We start from the raw sequence: 27,413 nt of genomic DNA on the forward strand, positions 1-27,413 counted from the left end.
ATTTTTTATACTGCAAGAAGTGATTTATAATTTATGCCAACTATATAGACTAATTTTGCATTTATTATTATTATTATTCTATATATATATATATATATATATATATATATATATATATATATATATATATATATATATATATATATATATATATATATATTTGTTTAATATAGTTTTTCAATGACATCTTAGAGAGTCGATGCATGAAAATAAACACGTGAAAGTAGATGTCTTCAAATGGTTGTGATTCTTACACAACAAGATTTACACAATTTTTACACAACACACTCACATGGGGTGTGACCCATGTGGTGGGTCCCACTCACATAGGTCTCACCTCACGTGGGTATATTGTATAAATATCATTTCTCATCTTCAAATACTAGCTAAGTGGAAAAGGGAAGTGGGAAACAACTTCGAAAGGTCGTTTGGCTCACAATGTGACGTGATCAAAAATGACGTCACCCCTCACGTCCAAGACAAACAATAATAGATGCCTAGAAACTTCACATAGACGTAAAAAGATGTGTTATTTGTACACATTTTTTTATATATATATTTTGTATAAACATTTATATTTAGTGTGGAATTTATGTATATGAGATGGTCCCAAATTCAAAAAAGAAAAAAAAAAAATATGGTCACAAAATATGAATATGAATGCGTATAAAGTGCGTAAAAAAAAAAAAGTATGAAATGTCATTTGTCGGAATATAAAGCTACATGAATATAAAAAAGGCACACTCCATTTTCAGACCACCATCTAACATTTGGAGGTGTAGGTTCACCATATTCACCACACAAAATGGATTGTGCTGCAACAAATACGGCGAGTAAAATCCCAGAGGTGGTGCTGAGCTCCTCCTCCACCCGCAAGGCCATGCCGGTGATTGGCTTTGGCACGGCCACAGATTCCAAAGACGGCGCCGGCCTCATATCGGCGGCCCTGGAGGCAATCAAGGTCGGTTACAGGCACTTCGACACAGCTTCGTTATATGGGTCAGAGCAGGCTTTGGGAGAAGCTATTGCCCAAGCTCTTACTGTCGGCCTCGTCACCTCCAGGGACGACCTTTTTGTTACTTCCAAGCTCTGGAGTAATGATGCTCATCCTCATCTTGTTCTTCCAGCTCTACAGAAATCACTTCGGTCAGTCTGACTCTTTCTTCTCAACTAAAGCATAGAATTAAAATCATTTCAGCGGTATATATATGATTCTTCTTGATTTTAATTTCACATTTTGAGTGTTCGCCGTGTGTATCACATGGATAAATACCGATTAGATGATCCTCTACAAAATTAGCGAATTTTAGTTGAAATATTGACTCTTTTAATTAACAGTAGTTATAAAAAATATGGTGCAAATAATTTGGAAACATGATTACAGTCAGTTCAATTTGACATGTATATGCAATTTCCAAGAGGCAATTGCAAAATTATACTTGGCCATGGTCATAGATTAAATTGCATGTTGGGGAAATTTGAATTTCCTGGGAACAATTAACAGTGATATATGGAAAATCAACTAATTAAATAGAAATTAAAGCAAATAATGTTGGAGATGACCAATTTGTGCAGGAATCTTCAGTTGGAATACATAGACCTGTATTTGATCCACTTGCCAATCAGTTCGAGGCCTGGAAAGGTCGAGGGATGGTCTGTTGATGAAGAGGACCTGATGCCGATGGATTTCAAGTCTGTGTGGGCAGCCATGGAGGAGTGCCAGAGGCTTGGCCTTGCCAAGTCCATTGGAGTCAGCAACTTCTCTTGCAAGAAGCTTCAGAACTTGCTCTCCTCTGCCACTATTCCTCCCTCAGTGAACCAAGTGAGTCCACTGCACCAGCTTCAGCTTTTATTCACAAACAATATATATTAATACTGTAAATTAAAGATAGATGGTGATTTGTATAGGTGGAGATGAGCCCAGTTTGGCAACAGAAGAAACTAATAGAATTTTGCAAGGCAAATGGAATTGTTGTCACTGCTTTCTCTCCTTTGGGTGCAAAAGGGAGTAGTTGGGGCACCAATCATGTTATGGAGAATGAAGTACTCCAGGAGATTGCAAAAGCTCGGGGAAAGACTGTTGCTCAGGTTATATATATATACACACACACATATTAGAGAAAATCATGACACTTTTCAGTTTATTGTGCTTTATAAAAAATAACTGTTAGTTTAGGGGGTTAAATTATATTTTTAATTGAAATGGGAGATGAATAACAGAGATAATGTTTGAATCTCAAGACCTTTGGCTCTGATATCGTGTTAAATCACCACTTATCCCAAAAACTTAAGCTGATTGGAAATGGTTAATTTAATTATTTTATTTATATTCTAACATTAAGGAATTATTTTTTGCTTCAACTGTGCATTATATAAGTTTAAGCTTTTAAGATAACTGTAGATTTTACACAATATCAAAACAGATCGAGGTCCTGAGTTCGATCATTGTCTTCGTTATTTCACTTTCAATTTCAATTAAATATTTCACTTTTTGGACTTCATCTTTAAGGGGGAGTTTAAGGGGTGGAGTACTATTGGAGCATAAATTAAATAATTAAATTTATTTCTTCCTATAAACGTATGTTTTTGGGATAATTGGTGATTTAATACACCAATACATGCATGTAGCTGTGTGTGTCAATATATATATATATATATATATATATATATATATATATATATATATATGCTTCAATATGTTGAAGTAAGTTGATGATACTGTGGGTTGTTGGTACATAGGTTTGTCTTAGATGGATTTATGAGCAAGGGGGGACTCTTGTGGTGAAGAGCTACAACAAGGAGAGGTTGAAGGAGAACCTGCAGATCTTTGACTGGGAACTATCAGAGGATGACTGTAACAAGATCAGTCAAATCAAGCAGCACCGGATGATGCTCAAGGAGGAACTTGTTTCGGCTCGTGGACCCTACAAGTCCGTTGAAGAGCTTTGGGATGGAGAGCTTTAAGGCTTAAGGTTTAACCTTTCTTCAACGCTACTCATGCCTACCTTCTTTACAAGAGAGTACTGAATTTTGCTGGTTAGGATATGCATGTAAATATGTAATAAGGGTTTGTCTAAGTGCTTCAACTCTAGCTTCTGTGTGTACAATATTATAGAGCTATTTCTTTGCCCCCCTACTAAAAAAAAAAAGTCTTTCTTGGTCTTTTTTTAATTATAAGAAATTGAAACAATGTAATTATAGAAGTATTATGTTTGTTAAAATTTTTGTTGTCTTATCAAAACAAAAATATTAACAAATGACCCAAAACACAACTCTTAAAAATATAAAAAATAATTTTCACCTTTATATCATATCAGAACACATTTTCAAATAAAAATAAATAAATAAAATTATCCTCAAAACACATTTCACAAACATATGTTACTATTGCACTGCTGATTTTTTTTTTTTTTTTGGAATTAGGTGCTTGATTTGGGGTTTGCACTGCATAGTGGGAAATGTTTAATATTTGATTTTTTTTTTCTCCATTTTAGCGAACATAAGAGAAGGGGGTGGGAAACCCCCAACAAACACCCCAAAAATGTCATTACAGAGCTCAAGAAAACCATTAAAAAAACAAAAAAAAAAAACTGGAAATGAGCCAAACAATTGGCCTAGTCCAATAGCCAAGAAGGGAGTGCTGAATCGACAGTTTTGAAGCAACTCCAAGGTAATTTGTATGCCATAGCAGAAAAGATTGTTTTCAAGATTGGCTGGACCGAAGTGTTGAAGAGGACCTCCACTCCGATGTCCGACGAGAGATGTACCGAGTGGTTGTTGTGTAAGGGATATCGGATCTTGCAACTCCACATGCAAAAAGGGGAGACATGCTATGGAGATGCAGAGAAGTTGAAGGTGGGAGGGGCTGTACATGAAAGCTAAAAATCTATCAATCAGATGGGCGGCACATGAGGCCCACACTCAACGCATGTGATGCCGCGCAATGGAGAAGGGTGTGCAGGATAGAGAAGGGGTCGATGGTGGCATTGGTAGGGTGCATGGGTGAAGAAACGGTAGATTTGACAACCCAAAAACGAGAAGAAAATGTTACGTGAATAATTCTCATTATGAGCGTTGATTTTAGGATCGACGCTAATAATAGGTCATGGGTCAATATTGATGGAGGAGTGATTGATACACTCATGTTGCACAACTCCTACACTCATACCGGACCCATTTCCTTGTGTCTAGTGTGAGTGCACAAGTTATGCAGATAAAGTGTAACGATCATTTTTCATATTGATGCCCTATTATCAGTGTCAACATATCATTTCGAATTCTAAATCCATCAGCCTCGACATAGGTGAAGGGTCATTATTAGCATTGACTTTGATAAATTGGATTAAACCCTACAAATGGATTTTTTTTGTTCTTTATTTTTAATACAACAAAGTCCAAAACAACCTTGAACAAGTACAATAATCCATTTGATTCATCATGTTTCCCAGGCTGTATAAATTTATACGCCTTAAAGATATATATAATCTAATCTATGACAAGAGTATTGAATTGAAATTAAAAAAAAAAAAAAAAAAAAAAAAAAAAACTCTCACCCTAAATCATTTTAAATATTTCAAATATCCAAAAAAAAGTTCTCTGATTGCTTTGCCGACCCAGCTCAAGTTCTTGCTTTCTTTAAATCAAGTGTTTTTGCTTGATGTAGCGGAAGAAAATCGTTTGTTTGAAAAAAAAGGACTGAGAAAAAAATTAAATTTTAATTTCTGTTCTTGACTCAAAGCTGAATAACAATCGTCTGCGCTTGCAGTATATATATGTCAAAGTTTAAAATCCTTAATTTATAATCTAATAAGGGAACTAATGGGGGGTTAGTTGCTCAAAATAGTACTTGAGAAAATTATAATTGGCCCAAAAGTTATTTGAAATTTTTGGATGGAAATGAAGTGGAAAATCTTGTCTGTGATGAGATCCTTTCTTTATTTGGGGTTCTTCTTACAATCTTCCAATGGATCACTTATAGTTTCTGTTAACAAGTCTTGCTAATATGTAAATACATCTTATTCCTTCTGACCAATTTCTCAAATCAGTCTGAAGTCTTTCTTTCTCTCTGGCTTTTAGAAGTCCAAATTGCTGCCATTGTAGGACATGCTAATAAAGATAAGGGAAGATGAGGGATTTGGATTGAGGGTTCAGAAAGCAAGAAACTTTTGTTTAGGGTGATTTAGAGGCCATAACAATCTTGACAATTATCTGTCATGGCAATTTGAGTGCTATTCTTGAACATTTTTCCTGCTAAGGTTAGGAATTGGCAACATTTGATTTATAGTCAAATTGTACTATGGCAATCTTATTTTGATGTCTTTCCCAACTCCCTCAATCTCGAATGAATATAGGGACCATGCACAACTGTGTATGTTTATCTTCACAACTGGGAATCCTCACCCTTTAATCTTCACTTGGCAATGAATGGAAATTAAAGCTTTTGATAGGAAATTTAAGTGAGTATTGGCACCAATATTCATATTCTGTCATGTACTTATGTTTCAGACTGTACGAGCATGGTGCAACAAAAAAAATTCTTCTTTGCTTGTTCATTGTTGCTTCCCATGTCTTTGACAAATGACTGGTGGAGTGAAACAGGGGAGAGGACATGTTGGCTTTGTGATTTAGTAGCTATTTTCTATTGTACAACAAACACTAGATGATATATGTTTAGAAGATAGAATCTGTTCAAACTCTCCTGTATTCTATATGGGATTCTGGAGGTTCACTAGACCTTATATAGGATTGTGTAATTAGAGTCGATCCCAATAAACCTGTGATTCCAAACATGGATAGACTCTGAAAGACTCAGGTTTGGATTATGCATCGTAGCCTGCCAAGCTCAGAAATTCAGTAAGTACGGGACAGTAATAGACTGGTGGATTGATCTGAACCAGTATTTTAGTTTGGCCGAGTGTCTTTCAATGCAGACAGACTCACCATTTTGCCTCCATGAAGAAGAAATTGGGTTGTGTTGGGTTGGGTTGGGTTGCAATTTAAAGCTGGCCAAACATCTTGTCTGTTCCTTGTTTTGGGTAATGTTAAATATTTCGTGCCATTTGTTGCTTTTAATTTCCCATGATAAATCTCTCTGTAATCTATGAAGTTTGTGGATTGGCCAGATTTGTTAAGGAATTACCTGTGACTCCTACTGCTGGATTTTCGTTCTAGCCACCATCGGCCCCTTCTCCATCTTCCATACCCTCCCATCGCATGTGAATCCCATGCACTGATCGACTCCATGTGCTACCAACCTGGTTGATAGATTTTTGGCTTTCATGTACAGTCCTTCTCACCTTCAACATCTTTACCTCTTCATAGCAGTTGTCCTCATTTTTGTCTATGGAGTTGCAAGATTTAATGTCCCCCGCGCAACAACTGCTGGGTACATCAGAATGGAGGTCTTCTTTAACACCTCCAGTCCAGTCAATCTCTAGAGCAATCTTTTCTGCTGTGACTTTTAAGCTGTCTTCTTGTTGCTACAGGTGACTTTCCAAGTATCTCAGCCCTTGCAACAACACTAATAATAATACAACCAGCTTTTTCTTTTTCTTTTTTAATATATATTTATGATTATTACAGGAAGTTTTTAAGTTTTTTAAACTTCAAAGATCTGCTAAAATGACTTAAGACTTATGGCTCATTGTTAAGTGTTTTTTTTTAATATATATTTATGATTATTACGGGTGTCTATGTGATAGCACTAGGAAGAATCGGGTAGCACTATAGGCTTACAGGAGGAAAAATGTAGAGAGATGGAGACTGAGCTTGAGGGTCTCTTCAAGCAAAAGATTGAAGCTGAGGTTGAGTTCCTGGCAATAAGAAGGACGATACAGAACATCAAGGTTGCTGCGGGTGATCAATTGACGCTCTTGAAATGCTCTTGTTCTGAACAAACTTGGAGAAGCAGAAAGCAATGCCACGATGCTTAAACTAGGTGATAATTCTGCATTTCCACTGTGTTTGATGTTTTCGGAGTTTGAAGCTTGAGCTGGAGAAGGTTGACTAGGTTGAAAGTGCAGGTTGTTTGTTTGATAAAATGCCTGTTAGAGATGATTTCGGGTTTGTGGAAAAGAGCGGATATGAGGTTTTAACAAAAATAATTAAAAAAAAATATTAAAAATGATTATTTTAGTAAAATAGATAGAAATGTAGATAATCGGTTGAGGATAATTTTAAAGGTGGTTATCTAAACTGGCAAAAAATAAGTTTTAATTATGTAAAATAGATTGAAATTTAGATTATCCATTATGGATGCTCTTAGCCATGTTTTTAATGGCATAACTTTCAAATTTGAAGATTCAAATGGATGAAAGAAGACAGTGGTGAGTGGGAGTCCTGACCCCTGAGCCCGCAACAAGGACGTGGCCACTAGGGGTGAAAATAACCGCCCGCAATAACTGCCCGCTAACCGCTAACCGCCCATAACCGTTAACCGGATAACCGGATAACCGTTGAAACCGTCTAAAAACCGGTAACCGGTAACCGCCTTAAAAAGGCGGTTACCGGTTTTAAGAAAGCCGGTTACCGGTTATAACCGGTAACCGGCTTTCCTATTATATATATATATATTTTTTAAAAATTTTTATATATAAAACGGCGCCGTTTTGGCGCCGTTTCATTCAGCCTAAGCTTAACCCTACTCTCTTTTCTCCTTTCTCCTTTCTCCTTTCTCCTCTCTCCTTTCTCCCGACTCTCGTCTCGCTCTCTCGCGCCGCCGTCTCACTGTCTCAGACTCTCAGTGGTCTCTCTCGTCTCGCTCTCTCGCGTTCTCTGCATCTTTGCATTCACAAACTCTCTTCCCTTTCACTTCACTTTCCCTCTGCACGCCACGCTCCAGCTCTAACACGCCCACGCTCCCGATTTGGTACTACTCTCTCTCTCTCTCTCTTCCTCTGCTATAGAATACAGAATACTCGAACGTGTTAGCCAGAATCATAATCTTTTTCCCCAACTTTTACTAGATTTCCTAACCCTCTACTAAGACAAGGTAAATTAGAGCATTCACAGTGGGTTATGGGGTTGGGGTTGGGGTTTTGATTTTCTCAGCCCAGTACCGGTGGAGCGACTTGTTCGGTGGTTCTGGTTCGGTTGATCTCGGTGCTGTTCGGTGGTCCTGAGCTGTCGGCATACTCTGAGTTCTGTTTCGGTGGGTCCGATTCGGCGGCTCTGTGCGGTGGTTTTGGTTCCTGTTCGTGCGATTCTGGTTCAGCAGCTCGGATTGGTGGCGGCTCAAATGTTGTTCCGGTTGGTGTGGTTTTGGTTGGTTCTGGTCCTGTTCGGCGATTTTTGTGGCTTTGAACGGTTCCCGGTTACCGGTTGGCGGTTATAACCGCCAACCGCCTAGGCGGTTAGCAAATTTTGCTAACCGCCTAGCCGGTTACGGTTGCCAGTTTTGTCCAAAAATCGGTAACCGTAACCGGCTTTTCAGTCCTAGTGGCCACCGGCTAATAATAATGGAGACCCCAACTTGCTGGTTCACGCTTCTGGATAATGGTTATCAAGACAACACTAAATCTAATCCAAAATAAAGAAAGAAATAAGAAAGCAACGGAGGCTTGAAAAAGAGAAGGACTACCAATATCTTAACTGAAGCACAAAAATGGCCATCCACATGGCCACACCAGCCTATACGCGACAACTGCCTCCACTATCACCGATATCTTAAGGCATTCTCAGTAGGTTTTTAACCATTTTTTTTATACGTAGGAAACAAAATCACCATATTTTATTTATTTATTTTTTTTTTTACTTTTACTTTTATTAAAAATTGGAAAAAGAAGATAGAGTAGAAGAGAAATAATATATTTTGTGAATAAATAAATGAATGGCAATGCTACATACTACAGTGTTTCCCTATGTATTGGGAAGCACTGTAGCATTCCCAATGAGTAGAAAAATATAGGAAAATTGCTGTGGGTGACTTTCTTGAAATTTTTCTAAAATTTAGAAAACAGAGCTCCTATAGAGAAGTTGCTGTGAATGCTCTTATAGGATTCATAAAAGCCTTCCCGTGACAAACAAAGGGACAGTATGCCATATATTCTACCGCCTCGTTTGGTTCGCGATATAAGTCTTTGGAATGGTATGACTATTTTATTGAAATAATTATTCCTTTATTTGGTAGAGACCTATTCCTTAGAATAATTATTTTATGGGAATAACTATTCCCTTACGAAAAGGAATAGTTATTCATCTCATTTTTTAGAGGAATAGTTATTCCTGATGGAATAGATAACCTTTTCCAAAAAAAAAAAAAAAAACTATATTTTTCTTTAATTTTTCCAAAAAAAACTTAAAAAAATTTAAAAAAAAAAATTGAAAAATTGAAAAACTTAAAAAATGAAAATATTAAAATTTTAATTTAATTTTTTTTTTTTAAAAAAAAAAAAAACAAAGAATTTAGATCAGATCAGCCACCCATAGATCTAAAGTTCAACATATATTATTTCTTTTTTAAAGATTTGCGTTTTTTTTTTTTAAAAAAAAAATAAGAAATTATATAGGTTTTTTTTAGTAATTTTGGGTCAATTCCAATTGTGGTATATATGTTGTCACCAAACTAAAGAATTGGAATAATTATTTCATTCCACTCTTCCTTATTCCTAGTAATAACTTTTCATTTTTCTAATAGAATACCCATTCCACGAACCAAACGAGACTTATATGTATTAATGGTTACACTAAGAGTATTTGGCGCTTTCTTTGTGATAAATGCAGCACTCCTCAGAATCGTACGTGTTGGGGTAGCTCCTTTGCATCGAATGATTACACACTTCAAAGGGAGATCCCGTGATTGCTTAGCTTCCAAGCTGAATTATATTTTACAAAAACTTCACAAATTTTCCCTTTTCCCTTTCTTTTGCTTTTTTCTTTTTTAATAAAAATAATATATATATTTTTTTTTGGTAAGTTTTTCATTCTTAATTTTAATATATATATATATATATATATATATATATATATATATATATATATATATATATATATATATATATATATATATATATATATATATATTGTTAAGAGTGACATGTCTTGTTAGGTATTGGGCCAGTCCAACAATTAAAGAAAAGCCCATATGCTACAGTACGGTCCACATAGCAAATCCATCGGTCAATGATATCTAAGATCCACATCTTAACATACCAAGATTTAAATGGCATGTGATATATTACGGTATGTGGGATTGAGAAAAAGACTCCACCAAATCATCAACCGCTTGATATCATGGGAAAGAGAAAGATACACAAAAACTATCCCTATAAAAGGGAAAATAGGTCTAGGTAAAGGAGATTCAAAAACTCTAAACTCATACATTCTAAAATACTTATGATTGCAAAATTTTCTTTTTAATGACAAATATAACTTAAGCATCGGAGTTATCTCAGCCGAATGATCCCCTGCACGCTCTAATTCTGGGCTTTTATAGGTGAATCTTGATCCAATCCTCAAAGAGCTACAAAAGACAGAAAATTGCATCAACAATTTGGCGCTGTCCGTGGGATCTACTACAAAGTTCCATATTTAAATCCATCATGTTGAGCACGAGATCAAGAAGAACTTGTCTAGAAATGCCACTGGTAGCGCCCCCACCTCAACCTGTAAATCTTCAAAGAGGAAGAAACGTAGGAGCAACTTCCACAAATCCTCATGGACAAATAGCTTCACTAGAAAGACAAATGCAGCAAATGTTCAAAAACATGAAAACCTTGGTGGCTCAAAACGAACGGATCTTCCTTCAAATTCCCAGAGACACCAGAGAAAACAATTCACCTTCAGAAGAGAACTAGAACAATCCACCCCTAAGGGACAACCAAGGGGAGAACCAGGATGAAAATCAACACGACAAAGAAGAAGATGTGCAAAACAGCAGAATACTGAATCAGGAAAAGGAAGGTGGCTCCCGACAAAGCTTTGATTGACAAAGTGAAAGATCTAGAAGCGAAATATGATCAAATGATCTAGGAGATGGCGCATTAAATGCCGGGAAAGCGATCAGTTGTGGAAGATTTATTCTGAAACATTGTCCTTCCTTTCACCGAGCGCATCATAAACTTCTCTCTCCCAGAGAAGTTCAAAGTCCCTTATATGCTGCTATTCGATGGTAGTAGTGATCCAATAGAGCATCTCGAGACATATCGAGCACATTTGAGTCTCCATGGAATCCCTGACGAAATAGCATGTTGGGCTTTCCCCCTCACACTCAAGACAACGTCTGTGATTGGTTTGCCCCAATTCCATAGATAACTTTGACAATTTCATGAAAGCATTCCTATCACAATTCATCGCAGGTTGCAAATGCAAGAAGCCTTCAACTTATCTTTTCACGTTGAAACAAAGACAAACTGAATCTCTCGGGGATTATATCATTCGATTCAACCACGAAAAGTTGACCGTTGATGACCCTAAGGAAGATTTAGTCTTTGCTGCTCTCTTAAATGGGATCCTAGCCAGAGGACTGTTAATGAGAGATTTAGCCCAAAGAACTGTTGCCTCACTTTCAAAACTCATGAATAAGATAGAAGAGTTTATCAATGCGGAAGATACAATGAAAGCCTTGCTAGAATCTAGGCAGGTTCCCGAGACAGAGTCCAGAGGAAAGCGAAAGGACAATCGAGAAGAAGGGAGAAAAATCCCATATAAAGTCACTAAGAAGATGGAGGTAGTAGTTCCCCTAAGAATGATAGCGCCTCAGGGAGAACCGATTTACAATCGATTGAATTCTAGTATAGCTCGAATCTTCATGGAAATCCGAGAAGACCCGGAGTTAACTTGGCAACCAAAAATGCTAACTCCTGCCAACAGGAGGTCTCGGAATCGATATTGTGAATTTCACAATGATCATGGCCATAACACGGAAGAGTGTGTCAACCTACGTTTTGAGATAGGAAAGATGATAAAGAATGAGAAATTAATCCGCTTCCTTGCCGATCAACAACAACAAAGGCCTCGACAGGAATGGAATCCACCGCGAGATCGCTATCCTCCAAGAAACAATTAGGGTCGCTAGCATGAACAAAGGGAGAGATAGCCTTCCCCAAGGCATAATCCCTTGAGAAAACAGGAGCCTATAGCCGAGATTCATACCATATCAGGTAGATTCGCTGGAGGAGAAGAATCCATGTTGGCAAGAAAAGCCCATGTGCGACAAATGGGATCCTAAAGTGAAGTCTTTGCCTTGGAAAGACTCACCAAAACTCAGAGGAAGGAATCTGTTGTACTAACATTCTCGGAGGAAGACAAGATGGGCGTATCATTACCCCAAGATGATGCGCTAGTTATAACATTGACTGTGGCAAACCATGCTGTGCATCGGATCCTAGTGGACAACGGAAGCTTACTAGATATATTGTATTAGCCAGTGCTCCAACAAATGAAGATCAACCGAGACATGATGAAACCGATTCACACTCCATTAGTCGGTTTTGCGAGGGAGAGAGTTCAACCAATGGGTGTCATTACGCTCCCGATAAGTGCTAGAACCTCACCAAAACAAGCCACAGTTATTGCATACTTTCTGATAGTAGACCAACCATCAGCTTACAACACTATCATAGGGAGACCAACTCTAAACAAGCTGAGAGCAATAACTTCTACCAATCATCTAAAAATGAAGTTCCTAACAAATAATGGAGTCGGAGAAGTCAAAGGAGATCAACTAATTGCTCAGAAATGTTATAATATATCTTTGAAAGCACCCAGGAATAAGGAGATCTTGTTAGTTGGGATAGACTTCTGAGATGAAGTGATGCTCCAACAGGGAAAACCAACATAAGAGTTGATAGAGATCTCGCTAAAGGAACCAGGGAAGAGTGTTAAGATTGGGTTCGAATTGCCCGCAGTTATCCAAGAAGAACTTGAAAGTTTTCTCAGAAATAACTCGGATGTGTTCACTTGGACTCATGAGGACATGCCCGGGATTGATCCTTTGGTAATTATCCTCCAGCTCAATGTGGATGAAAAGGCAAAACCAGTTAAGCAAAAATGAAGAAGCTTCGTCGCCTAATGCAACCGGGCTGCTTCCAATGAAGTAGAGAAGCTACTCCAAGCCAATTTTATCCGAGAAGTATATTTTCCAAACTGATTGGTGAATGTAGTTCCAGTAAATAAATCTAACGGCAAGTGGAGAATATGCGTAGACTTTACTAACTTAAATAAGTCATGCCCAAAAAATAACTTCCCATTGCTTCGAATCGACATGCTCATAGATTCAACTTCTGAGCATGACTTGTTAACTTTCATGGACGCCTTCTCAAGATACAACCATATCCATATGCACAAGATGGATCAAGAGAAGACATCCTTCATAACTGATAAAGCCTGTATTGCTATAAGGTCATGCTCTTCGAATTAAAAATGCTGGAGCAATCTACCAACTATTTGTGATAATAGCTTAAAAGTGCTTATTTTCTATATTAAAATAAGTATTATCATACTTTATTATAATTTAATTCTTGCATTTTATATTTAACTGTGGAATATTGTTCAAATATTAATATGAAGATTAAATGATATACTAATGCAAGAATTGTGTTATGTAGGAATTACAAAAGAAATCAAAGAGTAAAAGAGGTGGGTCAAAAGAAGAAGTATATCTTATGCCCAAGATAGAGTCCAATGTGTAATACAAGAAGAGGTGAAACCAAACTGCTGGACCCACGAATTGGAGAAGCATTCTAATACTACTACATGATAAAAACAAGAAGAAAAATATGTCTTTGGCTTTCATAAAAAGAAGAAGCAGAGTTATATTTCAAGTGTAAAAGAGATACGTTGAATAAATAGAAGACTGAGATTCTTATAATTGTACGAATCCCATGACTCTTATCTCTATAAGAGAAGCAACATAGCAACAAACAAGGGATCCGAAAATTGAAGAAAAAGAGAAGAAGACGTTCAGCTCCAGATCAAAGAAGACAGCGGCGACAGTTTAAGATTTGTTTTTATTTTCTTCTTAGTTATTTTATTTTGCTAGCATGATGTTTAGGATTTTAACGATGAAATTTATTTACGTAATCATGTCTAGCTAAATCCCAAGCTGAGGTCAGGGGTGAAACTTTTAATACGATTGTAGTATTTATTTTTCAACTCTTTTATGGATTTTAATGTATGATCTTTTTAATTGATTGCATGATTTATTCTTACAAAAAGATTTTTATTCTGCAAAATTCATTAATTCATTGTTAACTACGGGTACAGTGAATGCTTTGAATTCCATGCGAATCAAATAACCAATTTTGCGTAGTAAAATCAATCAATTTTAAGATTAATCTTTTGATGATATTTTCTCTTGGTATTCACTGATCTATTTTTCGATCGTCACATGAGTTGCGAAATAAATATTATAATTTTGTTAAAAGTAAAATCCCAATGCCTTAGCGATTTCTTTAATTGTTATTTCCGTTATATATTTTATTTACATCATTCAACTAAATCATCTGTCATAAATTTTTCTTAATTTTATTTTTTTAGTGTTCTTTGTTTCCCAAATCCCAGTGATTCGATACTCGGACTTCCGATAATTATTACTTCGAGACAACCTGCACTTGGGTTCGCACACTTAAGTTGTCAACAAGTTTTTGGCGCCGTTGCCAGGGATTTTGGCGTGGATAAAGAGCACCAGACTGTTTTAACGAGGTTTGTTTCGATTTGTGATTCGTCACGTATCCGATAAACTCGTTCCATCTTTTATTTTCTATTTTTTTTTTATTGTGTGTTTGTTGGTGTATGAATGCTTGGTATCTTGATTAGAGTGGTCGTTTGATAAAAATAGAGTTTGAAGTGTGTTTAGAAAATTTGTTTGAGTCTTTAGTACATTCTCACACACTTGGCATGATGGCTGATGATGGTAGTAATCATGGGGAGAATGAGAATTTGAATCATAATGATCCACTAATGCGGTCATTGCGTGAATATTTGCAACCCCCTCGCAGTAGTACCCTTTCATGCATTATTTTTCCTCACCAAGGTAATAATTTTAATTTCAAACCAGATACGATTCCTTGACTTCCTAAATTCCATGGTATTGAGTCAGAGAATCCTTATTTGCACATAAAAGAATTTGAGGAAGTATATTTCACTTTTTCATGACCAAACTTGCAATGAAAAATTAGTTAGGCTTAAATTGTTTCCTTTCTCTCTAAAAGATAAAGTTAAGACTTGGCATAATGCTTTGAGAACTACGACAATAGGCACATGGCAAGAGATGTAAACTAAATTTTTCAAAAAGTTTTTTCCAATTCATAGGACAAATGCTCTTAAAAGACAAATCATGAATTTTGTTCAAAAAGAAAATGAGACATTTTATCAATGTTGGGAACATTTTAAAGATTTGTTAAACTCTTGCCCACATCATGGTTATGAAATTTGGCGCACCATTAATTTTTTCTATGAGGGTTTGATGCCCCAAATGCGCCAATTTGTTGAAATGATGTGCAATGGTGAATTTTTAAACAAAGACCCCAATGAGGCTTGGGAATACTTTGACCACCTAGCTGAAAATGCTCAATCTTGGGACACCACTGCCCCTGAAAGTTCTAGTAAGACTAAGCCTCCTATCATTACATCTAGTGGGGGTTTGTATCACCTTAGGGAAGGGGATGACTTATATGCTAGAATTTCAAGTTTGGCTAGAAAAGTTGAAACCATGGAATTAAGGAAAGATAATGAAATCAAATCTGTGCAAAAAGAGGAAGTGTGTAGCATTTGTGAAGTCAGTGGACACACAACACATGAGTGTCCAACTATTCCAGCTTTTAAAGAAGTATTGCATGAGCAAGCAAATGCCATAAATACTTACAAAAAGCCTTTTAATTCTCCATACTTTGAGACATACAACCCGGGGTGGAGGAATCACCCCAATTTTAGTTGGAGATAGGAGAATAATGCACCACCACCACCTCAAGAGCCCTCTAACTTTGTTCCTTATCTTCCCCCACATAAAAGGACTCTTGAGGATACGTAGCAAACATTTATGTAAGGGCAAAACACATTCAATAGTCGAACATCACAAGCCATCGATGACATAAAAAACACTCTCACCAAGATCACTTCATTTATGAACATTCAAGAAAAAGGAAAGTTTCCATCTCAACTTGAACCTAACCCTCAGTATGGGGTAAATGAAGTCCAAAATACTCAAGTGGAACAAGCTAAGTCTGTCACTATCCTTAGGAGTGGAAATGAGGTTAACAAAGAAATTCCAACAAAAGTTTTAGAATCTAAGGGAAATTTAGAAACTAAGGATGATGACAAGCTTAGTAAGGTTGAGGATGTTGAGGAAAGACTGTATAAGCCTGTTGCCCCATTCCTCCAAAGGTTGCTTGCACCTGAAAAGGGGACAACAAATCAAGATGTTTTGGAAGTGTTCAAATAGGTAAAGATAAATATCCCTTTGTTAGATGCCATCAAACAAATTCCATCATATGCAAAAATTTTGAAAGATCTTTGCACTGTAAAGCGAAAGCTTTTTGTGCAAAAGAAGGCATTTTTAACAGAGCAGGTAAGTTCAATAATTCAGCAGAAAATCCCTTTCAAGCATAAATACCCTGGATCACCCACTATCCCATGCATCATTGGTGATTTTAAGATTGATAAAGCATTGATTGATTTAGGATCTGGTGTCAATTTACTACCCTACTCAGTTTATGAGTAGTTACGTCTTGGTGAATTAAAACCCACCAAAGTTGTTTTGCAACTTGCCGACTGATTTGTTGTTATATCCAGAGGGATAGTAGAAGATGTTTTAGTTCAAGTGGATAAATTTTACTTTCCTATGGATTTCATTGTTTTAGATACAAAGCCTGTTGCACCATCTAGCATTGACATTCCTGTCATTTTAGGATAACCATTTTTAGCTACTTCTAATGCTTTGATTAATTGCAAGAATGGAATCATGAAGCTCACATTTGGAAATATGACCGTTGAGTTGAACATCTTCAACATTTATAAGCAACCTACCATTGATGATGATGAGTAAATCGTTGAGATAGACATGATCCAAAATTTGGTGAAAAGTAAATTTGCTCATTCTATTATTTCTTATCCTATAGAGGCATGTTTACTGAATCTCAATAGTGATGATATAGAATTGGACATGGCTAATGATATTTTGGATGCTCATCCAGTGATGGACACTAATGGATGGAATCCATGTTTTGAGGACTTGTATAGTCCCATTAAAACTCATCCATCTAATTTCATAGCACCGAAAATTGAAAAATCAAAAAATGGCAATGCTTTTAAAGAAAAATATTTAAAACTATTTTTTGAAGATTTTGAGCTTAAGAATGAGTCTTTTGATCTGATGGATCCCGTTTATCAGTATTTGCCAAACACCTGAATGTGATTGGCAATTGTAGTAGTAGTGTTAGTTTAGGTTGTGTTTTTGTTTTTGTTTTTTTTTTTGTCTCTTTTTTTTTTTTTTTTTCTCTAACCCATTTTGCAGATAATAAAGTGTTTTTAGTTGTCATCAACTCAAGGTATTCTTCTTAACCCATACTTTTTGCTTCCTTTTGTTACATTGAGGACAATATAAGTTTTAGGTTGGGGGGAGGAGTTGATAGTAATTGAAAAAAAAAATTGCAATGATGTCTTGACTTCTTCAATGGTTATGTTGAACTTAAATACCTGAGTAAGTCATTTTTTAGAGTGTTGTGGAACCTTAATTTTGATTCGAAGTTCATTGGCAAGCTTAAATTCACCAATACATGATTACAGGACTAGGAAATCTGAATTTTGCTGCTTATTTTTAGCTACTGAATACTTTACTTGTTTCACTTTGAACTTAGCACAAGCACACTAGCATATAGTCGTGGGGTATGAAATGTAAAACCAAATATGCATTTTTTATATCTTAAGTTCATTTGGTTGTTTCATTGGATGAGTGACCTTGGCATGAATTTAATATTATATTATATATATTATTAAAAAAAAAAAAGTTATTGACCACTTTGAGTGTTTTTTGCTAAGTAACCGGGCCTCTTGCCTCAGTAAGCAGAAATGGTCGCTTCTAAAGGTGAAAAGTTTGGAGTGGTTGATGTCATGTTGTGGCTGTTTTAGCTTCGTAGTCCTTTTTACTTGAGTTACTAAACCCGTAGGGGTGTTTCTACACCTAATGCCCTACAGCCCTTTGGCTTGGGAATTATTGGTCTAAAACTTGATACATTGATCAATTAGAAAACTTAAGGGAGCTAAGCATTGCATAGTCCACACATGGTTAAAAAAAAAAAAAAAAAAAAAAAAAAAAAAAAAAAAAAAGAAATAGATCAAGGAACTTAATTTCTGCCTTGGTTGTTTCATCTAATGGAGATTCTAATGAATTTTGGGGTATTGAATCATGTATATAGAAATTACTTTGAAGCTCCATGATTGTGTGATAGTTCACTCTACACCAAAAGAGGACTTGTGGCGTTTCAGTAGCCAATTGTAGGTGATGTGACCTATTTTGGATGTCCTAAACTTGTAAAAATGGAGTTTATGATTCTAAGCTTGTTAATGAATAAGAACTATATTTTGTGCTACTCCACTCTCACAGATAACATAGTTCAGCATTTATTTAATTTGAAGTCAAGACTGAATAGGTTGTTGGAAGTAATATAGTGTTTGTGGGTATCGCTTCTGGTAAGCCCTCACGAAACTATAACTCGTCCACTAGGGACGCCTAGGGGTTTAAAGGCTTGTTGCATTCGGTAAATGCAATCGAGAATGCCAGCGAAAGTGATGTAGTTAGAACTTTTATTTTAGTTTTTTTTTTCTACGTTTAAAAAAAAAAAATTATTCTTTTCTTGAGTCTGTTTTAGTTTGTGTTTTAAGTTGTTTGAATTGCTAGGGACTAGCAATAGGCTGGTTAGGGAGTGTGATAATAACTTAAAAGTGCTTATTTTCTATATTAAAATAAGTATTATCATACTTTAGGATTAAGCACCTTTTTAGTCCCTGAGTTTTGTAAATTCTATTTTTTAGTCTTTGAGTTTCAATTTGCATCACAGATGATATATTAATTTTGGGAAATGACCAAATTAGTACCTTGGTTAACTTCTCCGTCCAAAAACTAACGACCCGCCACATGTCAACCTCAGAGGTTGACATGTGGCAATATATAAAAAAAATTATAAATTAAAAATCTTTAAAAATTAATTAAAAAATTAAAAAAAATTATTATGATTTTTTTTTTTTTAAAAAAAAAGGGTGGCTGGCCAGTTTGGGGTGGCTGAACCATCCCATGGGGGTGGTTCGGCCACCCCCTAGACAGAAAAAAAAAGGTAAGATCGGTTTTGCCCTTTGGGGTGGCCGAACCATCCCCAAGGGCCACGGGGGTGGTTCGGCCACCCCCAGATCGAGCATTCTGGGGGTAGCCGAACACCCCAGTGGCCTATGTGGGTGGTTTGGCCACCCCAAGGGCAAAACGGGAAAAATAAAATTTGGAAGATTTGGCCCTTGGGGTGGCCGAACCACCCCCAAGGGCCACGGGGATGGTTCGGCCACCCCAAGGGCAAAACGAGAAAAATAAAATTTGGAGGGTTTGGCCCTTGGAGGTGGCCAAACTACCCCCGTGGCCCTTGAGGGTGGTCCGGCCACCCCCAAGGGCCAAAACCGATCTTATTATTATTATTATTATTTTTTGTCAAGGGGTGGCCGAACCACCCCATAAGGGGTGGTTCAGCCATCCCATATCGGCCAAAGCCACCCCTTTGTTTTTTTATTTTTTCAATTTTTTTTAATTTTTAATATATATAATTTTTAATTTTATTATTATTTTTTAATTAATTTTTAAAGATTTTTAATTTTTAGTTTTAAATTTTTTTATATAGTGCCATGTGTCAACTTCTGAAATTGACACGTGGCGGACCGTTAGTTTTTGGATAGAGAAGTTAACCGAGGTACTAATTTGGTCATTTCCTAAAATTGATATATCATCTGTGACGCAAATTGAAACTCATGGACTAAAAAATAAAGTTTTCAAAACTCAGGAATCATTGGACTATTTAATTGTGGTTGAGGAGTGTGATAATAACTTAAAAGTGCTTATTTTCTATATTAAAATAAGTGTTATCATACTTTATTATAATTTAATTCTTGCATTTTATATTTAATTGTGGAATATTGTTCAAATATTAATATAAAGATTAAATGATATATTAATGCAAGAATTGTGTTATGTAGGAATTACAAAAGAAATCAAAGAGAAAAAGAGGTGGGTCAAAAGAAGAAGTCTATCCTAGGCCCAAGATAGAGTCCAATGTGTAATACAAGAAGAGGTGAAACCAAACTGCTGGACCCACGAATTGGAGAAGCATTCTAATACTACTACATGACAAAAACAAGAAGAAAAAGATGTATTTGGCTTTTATAAAAAGAAGAAGCAGAGTTTTATTTCAAGTGTAAAAGAGAGACGTAGAATAAATAGAAAACTGCGATTCTTATAGTTGTACGAATCTCATGACTCTTATCTCTATAAGAGAAACAACACAGCAACAAACAAGGGATCCGAAAATTGTAGAAAAAGAGAAGAAGACGTTCAACTCCAGATCAAAGAAAAAAGCGGAGACAGTTCAAGATTTGTTTTTATTTTCTTCTTAATTATTTTATTTTGCTAACATGATGTTTAAGATTTTAACGGTGAAATTTATTTACGTAATCATGTCTAACTAAATCTCAAGCTGAGGCTAGGGGTGAAACTTTTAATAAGATTGTAGTAAATATATTCTAACTCTTTTATGGATTTTAATGTATGATCTTTTTAATTGATTGCATGATTTATTCTTACAAAAAGGTTTTTATTCTGCAAAATTCCTTGATTCATTGTTAACTACGGGTACAATGAATGCTTTGAATTCCATGCGAATCAAATAACCAATTTTGCGTAGTAAAATCAATCAATTTTAAGATTAATCTTTTGATGATATTTTCTCTTGGTATTCACTGATCTATTTTTTTATTGTCACATGAGTTGCGAAATAAATATTATAATTTTGTTAAAAGTAAAACCCCAATGCCTTAGCGATTTCTTTAATTGTTATTTCCGTTATATATTTTATTTACATCATTCAACTAAATCATCTGTCACAAATTTTTCTTAATTTTTTTTTCTTTTAGTATTCTTTGTTTCCCAAATCCCAGTGGTTCAACACTCGGACTTCCGATAATTATTACTTCACGACAACCTGCACTTGGGTTCGTACACTTAAGTTGTCAAGAGTAAACATGATGTTAAAGACCAAATCGGAATAAATATGGAAGTATACGTGGATGATATGCTAGTTAAGAGTCTCAAATCTAACGACCACATCGCCGACTTGAAAGAGACTTTCCAAACCCCTAGAAGGTACGGAATGAAGCTCAATTTGGCCAAATGTGCCTTCGGGGTATCGTCGGGGAAGTTTTTGGGATTCATGGTTTTCCAGAGAGGGATAGAAGCAAATCCCGAGAAAATATCAGCTGTCTTGGAAATGTAACCCTCAAAGGACACAAAGCAATTGCAGTGCCTAACCGGGCGAATTGCTGCCCTTAATCGATTCACATCCTGATCAACCAACAAGTGTTTGCCATTCAAAATTTTGAGAAAGGCATTCGAATGGAATGACAAGTGCGAGAAGGCTTTTCAACAGCTAAAACTATACTTATCTAATCCTCTACTTATCAGTAGAGCAAAGGAAGGAGAACCTCTCTTCCTCTACCTAGCAGTCTCCCTTTCTGCTGTAAGCTCAACCCTAATCCGAGAAGAGAAAGGAGTACAAAAAACTGGTTTATTTCACCACCAGAGCTCTCAGGGGAGCCGAAGAGAGATACCCTATAATTGAGAAGCTAGCTTTTGCCTTAGTAATTTCAGCCAAGAGACTACGACCATACTTCCAAGCTCATGCAATACGAGTTCTTACTGAGTACCCACTAAAGAGAACACTTTACAAACCCGATGCATTAGGAAGACTAGTAAATTGGGCAGTAGAACTCAGCAAATTCGATATTGAATACCTACCAAGAACGGCCATTAAAGGGCAAGCACTAGCAGATTTTGTGGTAGAATTCGCCAATTTCCCTAAGAAATATATACTGCCCACAAAAGAAACATGGAGGGTTCATGTAGACGTGTCGACCAACAAAAAGAACAGAGAATCAGGGAGTATGGTGAAAACCCGACAGGAAAAGAAATAGGGTATGCCATCCGAATGGACTTCGATCAAAGCCACCAACAACGAGACTGAGTATGAAGTAGTCTTGGCAGAGCTGGCCATTGCCCGGGAGCTAGGAGCTAGCAGTGTAAAAATAAGAACCATCCCTATAAAAGGGAAAACAAGTCCAGGTAAAGGGGATTCGAAAAACTCTAAACTCATACACTTTGAAATACTTAAGATTTCAAGATTTTCTTTTTAATGAAGAATCTAACTTAAGCATCGGAGTTACCTCGGCAGGACCATCCCCGACACGTTCTGATTATGGGTTTTTGGAGGTGAATCTTGATCCAATCCTCAAAGTGCTACTCAAGACAGAAAACTGCATCAACACGTCTCATCATTCTATTGGTACTGACGTGCACACTAATAGAATTTCTCAAGTGTTTTGACGAAATTTGACTGTAGAGACTAAATTGTTATTTTGGCATACCTAGAGGACCTATGAATTATTTTTTATACTGCAAGAAGTGATTTGTAATTTATGCCAATTACATAGACTAATTTTGCATTTATTAAAAAAATAATTTTTTTTTTGATAGTCTACCCCTTGGTTATTTTTTATTTTTTATTTTTAATTTAGTTTTTCAATGACATCTTAGAGAGTCGATGCATGAAAATAAATACATGAAAGTAGATGTCTTCAAAGGGTTGTGATTCTTACACAACAAGATTTACAAAACTTTTACATAACACACTCACATGGAGTAGGACCTATGTTGTGGGTTCATTCACATGGGTCTCACCTCATATGCATGAGTGTGTTGTGAAAAAGTTGTGTAAATATCATTTCTCGTCTTCAAATACTAGTTGGGAAAGGGAAGTGGGAAACAACTTTCAAAGGTTGTTGTCTCATGATGTGACGTGATGAAAATGATGTCACCCATCACGTCAAAAACAAATAATAGTAGAAGCCTAAAACCTTCACATGGACGTAAGAAGATGCGATATTTGTACACATTTATATATATATATATATATATATATATATATTGTATAAACATTTGTATTTACTGTGAGATTTATATTTATATTAGATGGTCCCAAATTCAAAAGAGAAAAAAAAAAAAAAAAAAAAAAGATGGTCCTAGGTGCATGAATCTCGTACAAAATATGAATATGAATATTAATAACGTGCCTAAAAAAAAGAGTATGAAATATCATTTGTCGGAATACAAAAAAGGCACACTCCATTTGGAGGTGTACGTTCACGATATTCACCACACAAAATGGATGGTGCTGCAACAAATACGGCGAGTAAAATCCCAGAGGTAGTGCTGAGCTCCACCTCCACCCGCAAGGCCATGCCGGTGATTGGCTTTGGCACGGCCACAGATTTTAAAGACGGCGCCACCCTCATATCGGCGGCCCTGGAGGCAATCAAGGTTGGTTACAGGCACTTCGACACAGCTTCGTTATATGGGTCAGAGCAGGCTTTGGGAGAAGCTATTGCCCAAGCACTCACTGTCGGCCTTGTCACCTCCCGGGATGACCTTTTCATTACTTCCAAGCTCTGGTGTAATGATGCTCATCCTCATCTTGTTCTTCCAGCTCTACAGAAATCACTTCGGTCAGTCTGACTCTTTCTTCTCAACTAAAGCACAGAATTAAAATCATTTCAGCGGTATATATATGATTCTTCTTGATTTTAATTTCTCATTTTGAGTGTTCGCCGTGTGTATCACATGAATAAATACGGATTAGATGATCGTCTATAATTATTTGTCTAAATTTCAGAGAATTCGAATATGTGATCGTAAGAATTCAATATAAAATTAGTGAATTTTAGTTGAAATATTGACTCTTTTAATTAACAGTGATTATAAAAAAATATGGTGCAAATAATTTGGAAACATGGTTACAGTCAGTTCAATTTGACATGTATATGCAATTTCCAAGAGGCAATTGCAAAATTATACTTGGCCATGGTCATAGATTAAATTGCATGTTGGGGAAATTTGATTCAGGAGAAGATTGACATTAGTGTTAATTTATTATACATGTGTTTTAGTTTTTCTTTTTAATAAGGATTGTGTTTTTCTTTCTTCATTAGGGATTATGTTTTTCCTTTCTAATTAGGATTTGTTTAGTTTTTTTTTTTTTTTTTTTCCCTATATAAGGGATAGACACTGATCAATGAAATAATAAAGTTTTTAAGTATCAATTAAGTATAAGTTTTTGAGAGTTATTTCTTTGTTTGCTTATTTGGGACAATTAGGGTATTTCTCTTCTCTTTTTATTATTTTCTCTCCTCTTGATTTCTCTTTTCAATCTTCAATTTTTCATTTCTGCTGCTATCATACGCTATATAATGTCAAAATAATTTTAGTTCTGCTCGGCGTTAGAATTTATGGTTGAATATTTTAATTTCCTGGGAACAATTAACAGTGATATATGGAAAATCAACTAATTAAATAGAAATTAAAGCAAATAATGTTGGAGATGACCAATTTGTGCAGGAATCTTCAGTTGGAATACATAGACCTGTATTTGATCCACTGGCCAATCAGTTGGACGCCTGGAAAGGGGGGATGGTCTGTTGATGAAGAGGACCTGATGCCGATGGATTTCAAGTCTGTGTGGGCAGCCATGGAGGAGTGCCAGAGGCTTGGCCTTGCCAAGTCCATTGGAGTCAGCAACTTCTCTTGCAAGAAACTTCAGAACTTGCTCTCCTTTGCCACTATTCCTCCTTCAGTGAATCAAGTGATCGAGTCCACTGCACCAGCTTCAGCTTTTATTCACAAACAATATATATATTAGTACTGTAAATTAAAGATCGATGGTGATTTGTGTAGGTGGAGATGAGCCCAGTTTGGCAACAGAAGAAACTAATAGAATTTTGCAAGGCAAATGGAATTGTTGTCACTGCTTTCTCTCCTTTGGGTGCAAAAGGGAGTAGTTGGGGCACCAACCATGTTATGGAGAATGAAGTACTCCAGGAGATTGCAAAAGCTCGGGGAAAGACTGTTGCTCAGGTTCTATTCAATATTTCATCAAATTGAAAAGGTTGCAATTTGCAAACACCAAGCTTTCAATGCTTTGGGAAAAAAAGAAATTATATATGTACGCACATATTAGAGAAAATCATGACACTTTTCAGTTTATTGTGCTTTATAAAAAATAATTGTTCGTTGAGGGACCTAAATTATATTTAACTAAATTTTTAATTGAAATTAAAGATAAATAACAGAGACAATGTTTGAATCTCAGGACCTTTGACTCTGATATCGTGTTAAATCACTACTTATTCTAAAAACTTAAGCCGATAGGAAATGGTTAATTTAATTATTTTATTTATATTTTAACATTATGGAATTATTTTTTACTTCAATTGTGCATCATATAAGTTTAAGCTTTTAGGATAACTGTAGATTTAACACAATATCAAAATAGAGGTCCTGAGTTCGAACCATGTCGTCGTTATTTCACTTTTAATTTCAATTAAATATTTTACTTTTTGGGCTTCACCTTTAGGGGGGAGTTTAAGGGGGTGGAGTATTAGAGCATAAATTAAATAATTAAATTTATTTCTTCCTATAAACGTAAGTTTTTGAAATAATTGGTGATATAATACACCAATATATGCATGTGGCTGTGTGTGTGAATATATATATATATATATATATATATATATGCTTCAATATGTTGAAGTAAGTTGATGATAGTGTGGGTTGTTTGTACTTAGGTTTGTCTTAGATGGATTTATGAGCAAGGGGGGACTCTTGCGGTGAAGAGCTACAACAAGGAGAGGTTGAAGGAGAACCTGCAAATCTTTGACTGGGAACTATCAGAGGAGGACTGTAACAAGATCAGTCAAATCAAGCAGCACCGGATGATGCTCAAGGAGGAATTTGTTTCGGCTCGTGGACCCTACAAGTCCGTTGAAGAGCTTTGGGATGGAGAGCTTTAAGGCTTAAGGCTTAAAGCTTAAGCCTTAACCTTTCTTCAACAGTACCCATGCCTAGCTTCTTTATAAGAGAGTGTAATAGGGGTTTGTTTAAGTGCTTCAACTCTTCTGTGTGTACAATATTATAGAGCTCTTTCTTTGCCCCCCTACTAAAAATAAAAAATAAAATGTCTTTCTTCGTCTTTTAATTATAAGAAATTGAAACAATGTAATTATAGAATTATTATGTTTGTTAAAATTTTTGTTGTCTTATCAAAACAAAAATATTAACAAATGACCCAAAACACAACTCTTAAAAATATAAAAAATAATTTTCACCTTTATATCATATCAGAACACATTTTCAAATAAAAAAAATTATCCTCAAAACACATTTTACAAACATGCACATATTTTTGAATATGTTACTATTGCACTGCTGGCCTGCCCCTGCCCGAGTAGGACCATCTCTAGTTCAAATGAACGGAAAAGTATCTAATTCTTTATATTCTAGGGGTACTTTAATCCAAAAAATCTAAAAAAACAAATATATCCCTAAATTATAAGGGACCGGCCGAATACTCTCCGGTTCATTTGAATTAGAGAGGAATTTGTTTCTGCCCAAGCCCTGCCCCTTCTAATTATGACATTGACAAAGAAATGTTGTATATGGGTTGTGCCAACAAACTTGTGTACTTGTTGATGCAAGAAAAGATTTGGGAACCAATATTGCAGTCATTTCACCGACAAATGCATTGGCCATTGATGTGAAACGAGATCCATACATGATTTGCAATCACTCTTTCAGGCGCAATCGAATCCAGAGAAGTGCATTTATGGGCACAATAACAACACCCAAAAAGGCATGGAATAGGATCCTCGATCTCCACCGTAGTAACTTACAATATTTAAAGCAACCATTTGCATTTCCATATCAAAATCCTCCTCGTTGATGGCCAAACCTGCAATCATTTTTCTAGTTGCAACATCACTTCTTTGTAACACATCTTTTTTTCCTTTGTTCTATGGATAAGATAAAGCTCATTAAAAATAAAATAAGAACATAAGAGAAGGCCGGGGGTGGGAAACCCCCAACAAACACCCCAATAAAGTCATTACAGAGCCCAAGAAAACCATTAAAAAACAAAAATACTGGAAATGGGCCTAAGAATTGACCCAATCCAATAGCCAAGAAGGGGGTGCCGAATCTACAGATTTGAAGCAACCCCAAGAAAATTTGGATGCCACAACAAAAAAGATTGCTTTGGAGATCAGCTGGACTGGAAGTGTTGAAGAGTTCCTCCAGTCCGATGTCTGACGAGAGATGTACCGAGTGGTTGTTGTGCAGGGGACAT

At 36.0% G+C, this 27,413-nt stretch overlaps 3 protein-coding genes and 1 non-coding gene across 4 annotated transcripts; 3 read left to right on the forward strand and 1 right to left on the reverse strand.

The window, feature by feature from the left end:
• Positions 1-726: 726 nt before the first annotated feature.
• LOC133880403 (non-functional NADPH-dependent codeinone reductase 2-like) lies at positions 727-3,171 on the forward strand. The gene is made up of 4 exons (XM_062319351.1): positions 727-1,146; positions 1,576-1,822; positions 1,909-2,088; positions 2,740-3,171. Exons 1-4 carry the CDS (start codon positions 806-808, stop codon positions 2,962-2,964), a joined length of 993 nt encoding a protein of 330 aa, XP_062175335.1. The 5' UTR covers positions 727-805; the 3' UTR covers positions 2,965-3,171.
• An 8,092-nt stretch (positions 3,172-11,263) lies between these two features.
• Positions 11,264-12,004, forward strand: LOC133878977 (uncharacterized). Its single transcript, XM_062317535.1, has one exon. The coding sequence runs from the start codon at positions 11,264-11,266 to the stop codon at positions 12,002-12,004; it is 741 nt and encodes a 246-aa protein (XP_062173519.1).
• Positions 12,005-15,256: 3,252 nt separating this feature from the next.
• LOC133880802 (small nucleolar RNA R71) lies at positions 15,257-15,363 on the reverse strand. Its single transcript, XR_009902418.1, has one exon. It is a non-coding gene; the product is annotated as a small nucleolar RNA R71 (small nucleolar RNA).
• Positions 15,364-23,345: 7,982 nt separating this feature from the next.
• On the forward strand, positions 23,346-26,223 carry LOC133880738 (non-functional NADPH-dependent codeinone reductase 2-like). Its single transcript, XM_062319729.1, has 4 exons — positions 23,346-23,742; positions 24,632-24,875; positions 24,968-25,147; positions 25,858-26,223. Exons 1-4 carry the CDS (start codon positions 23,402-23,404, stop codon positions 26,080-26,082), a joined length of 990 nt encoding a protein of 329 aa, XP_062175713.1. The 5' UTR covers positions 23,346-23,401; the 3' UTR covers positions 26,083-26,223.
• The last annotated feature ends 1,190 nt before the right edge of the window (positions 26,224-27,413 follow it).

The sequence above is a fragment of the Alnus glutinosa genome, chromosome 10 (assembly GCF_958979055.1).
Source record: "Alnus glutinosa chromosome 10, dhAlnGlut1.1, whole genome shotgun sequence".
NCBI lineage: Eukaryota > Viridiplantae > Streptophyta > Magnoliopsida > Fagales > Betulaceae > Alnus > Alnus glutinosa.

What these genes read in the sequence shown, in the direction of transcription:
- LOC133878977 (XM_062317535.1), top strand. Translation starts at nt 11,264, where the DNA reads ATGAAAGCATTCCTATCACAATTCATCGCAGGTTGCAAATGCAAGAAG.
- LOC133880738 (XM_062319729.1), top strand. Translation starts at nt 23,402, where the DNA reads ATGGATGGTGCTGCAACAAATACGGCGAGTAAAATCCCAGAGGTAGTG. An exon ending in TTCCTCCTTCAGTGAATCAA is followed by an intron (nt 24,876 to 24,967) that starts GTGATCGAGTCC and finishes TGATTTGTGTAG; the next exon opens with GTGGAGATGAGCCCAGTTTG. An exon ending in GGGGAAAGACTGTTGCTCAG is followed by an intron (nt 25,148 to 25,857) that starts GTTCTATTCAAT and finishes GTTTGTACTTAG; the next exon opens with GTTTGTCTTAGATGGATTTA.
- LOC133880403 (XM_062319351.1), top strand. Translation starts at nt 806, where the DNA reads ATGGATTGTGCTGCAACAAATACGGCGAGTAAAATCCCAGAGGTGGTG. An exon ending in GCTCTACAGAAATCACTTCG is followed by an intron (nt 1,147 to 1,575) that starts GTCAGTCTGACT and finishes CAATTTGTGCAG; the next exon opens with GAATCTTCAGTTGGAATACA. An exon ending in TTCCTCCCTCAGTGAACCAA is followed by an intron (nt 1,823 to 1,908) that starts GTGAGTCCACTG and finishes TGATTTGTATAG; the next exon opens with GTGGAGATGAGCCCAGTTTG.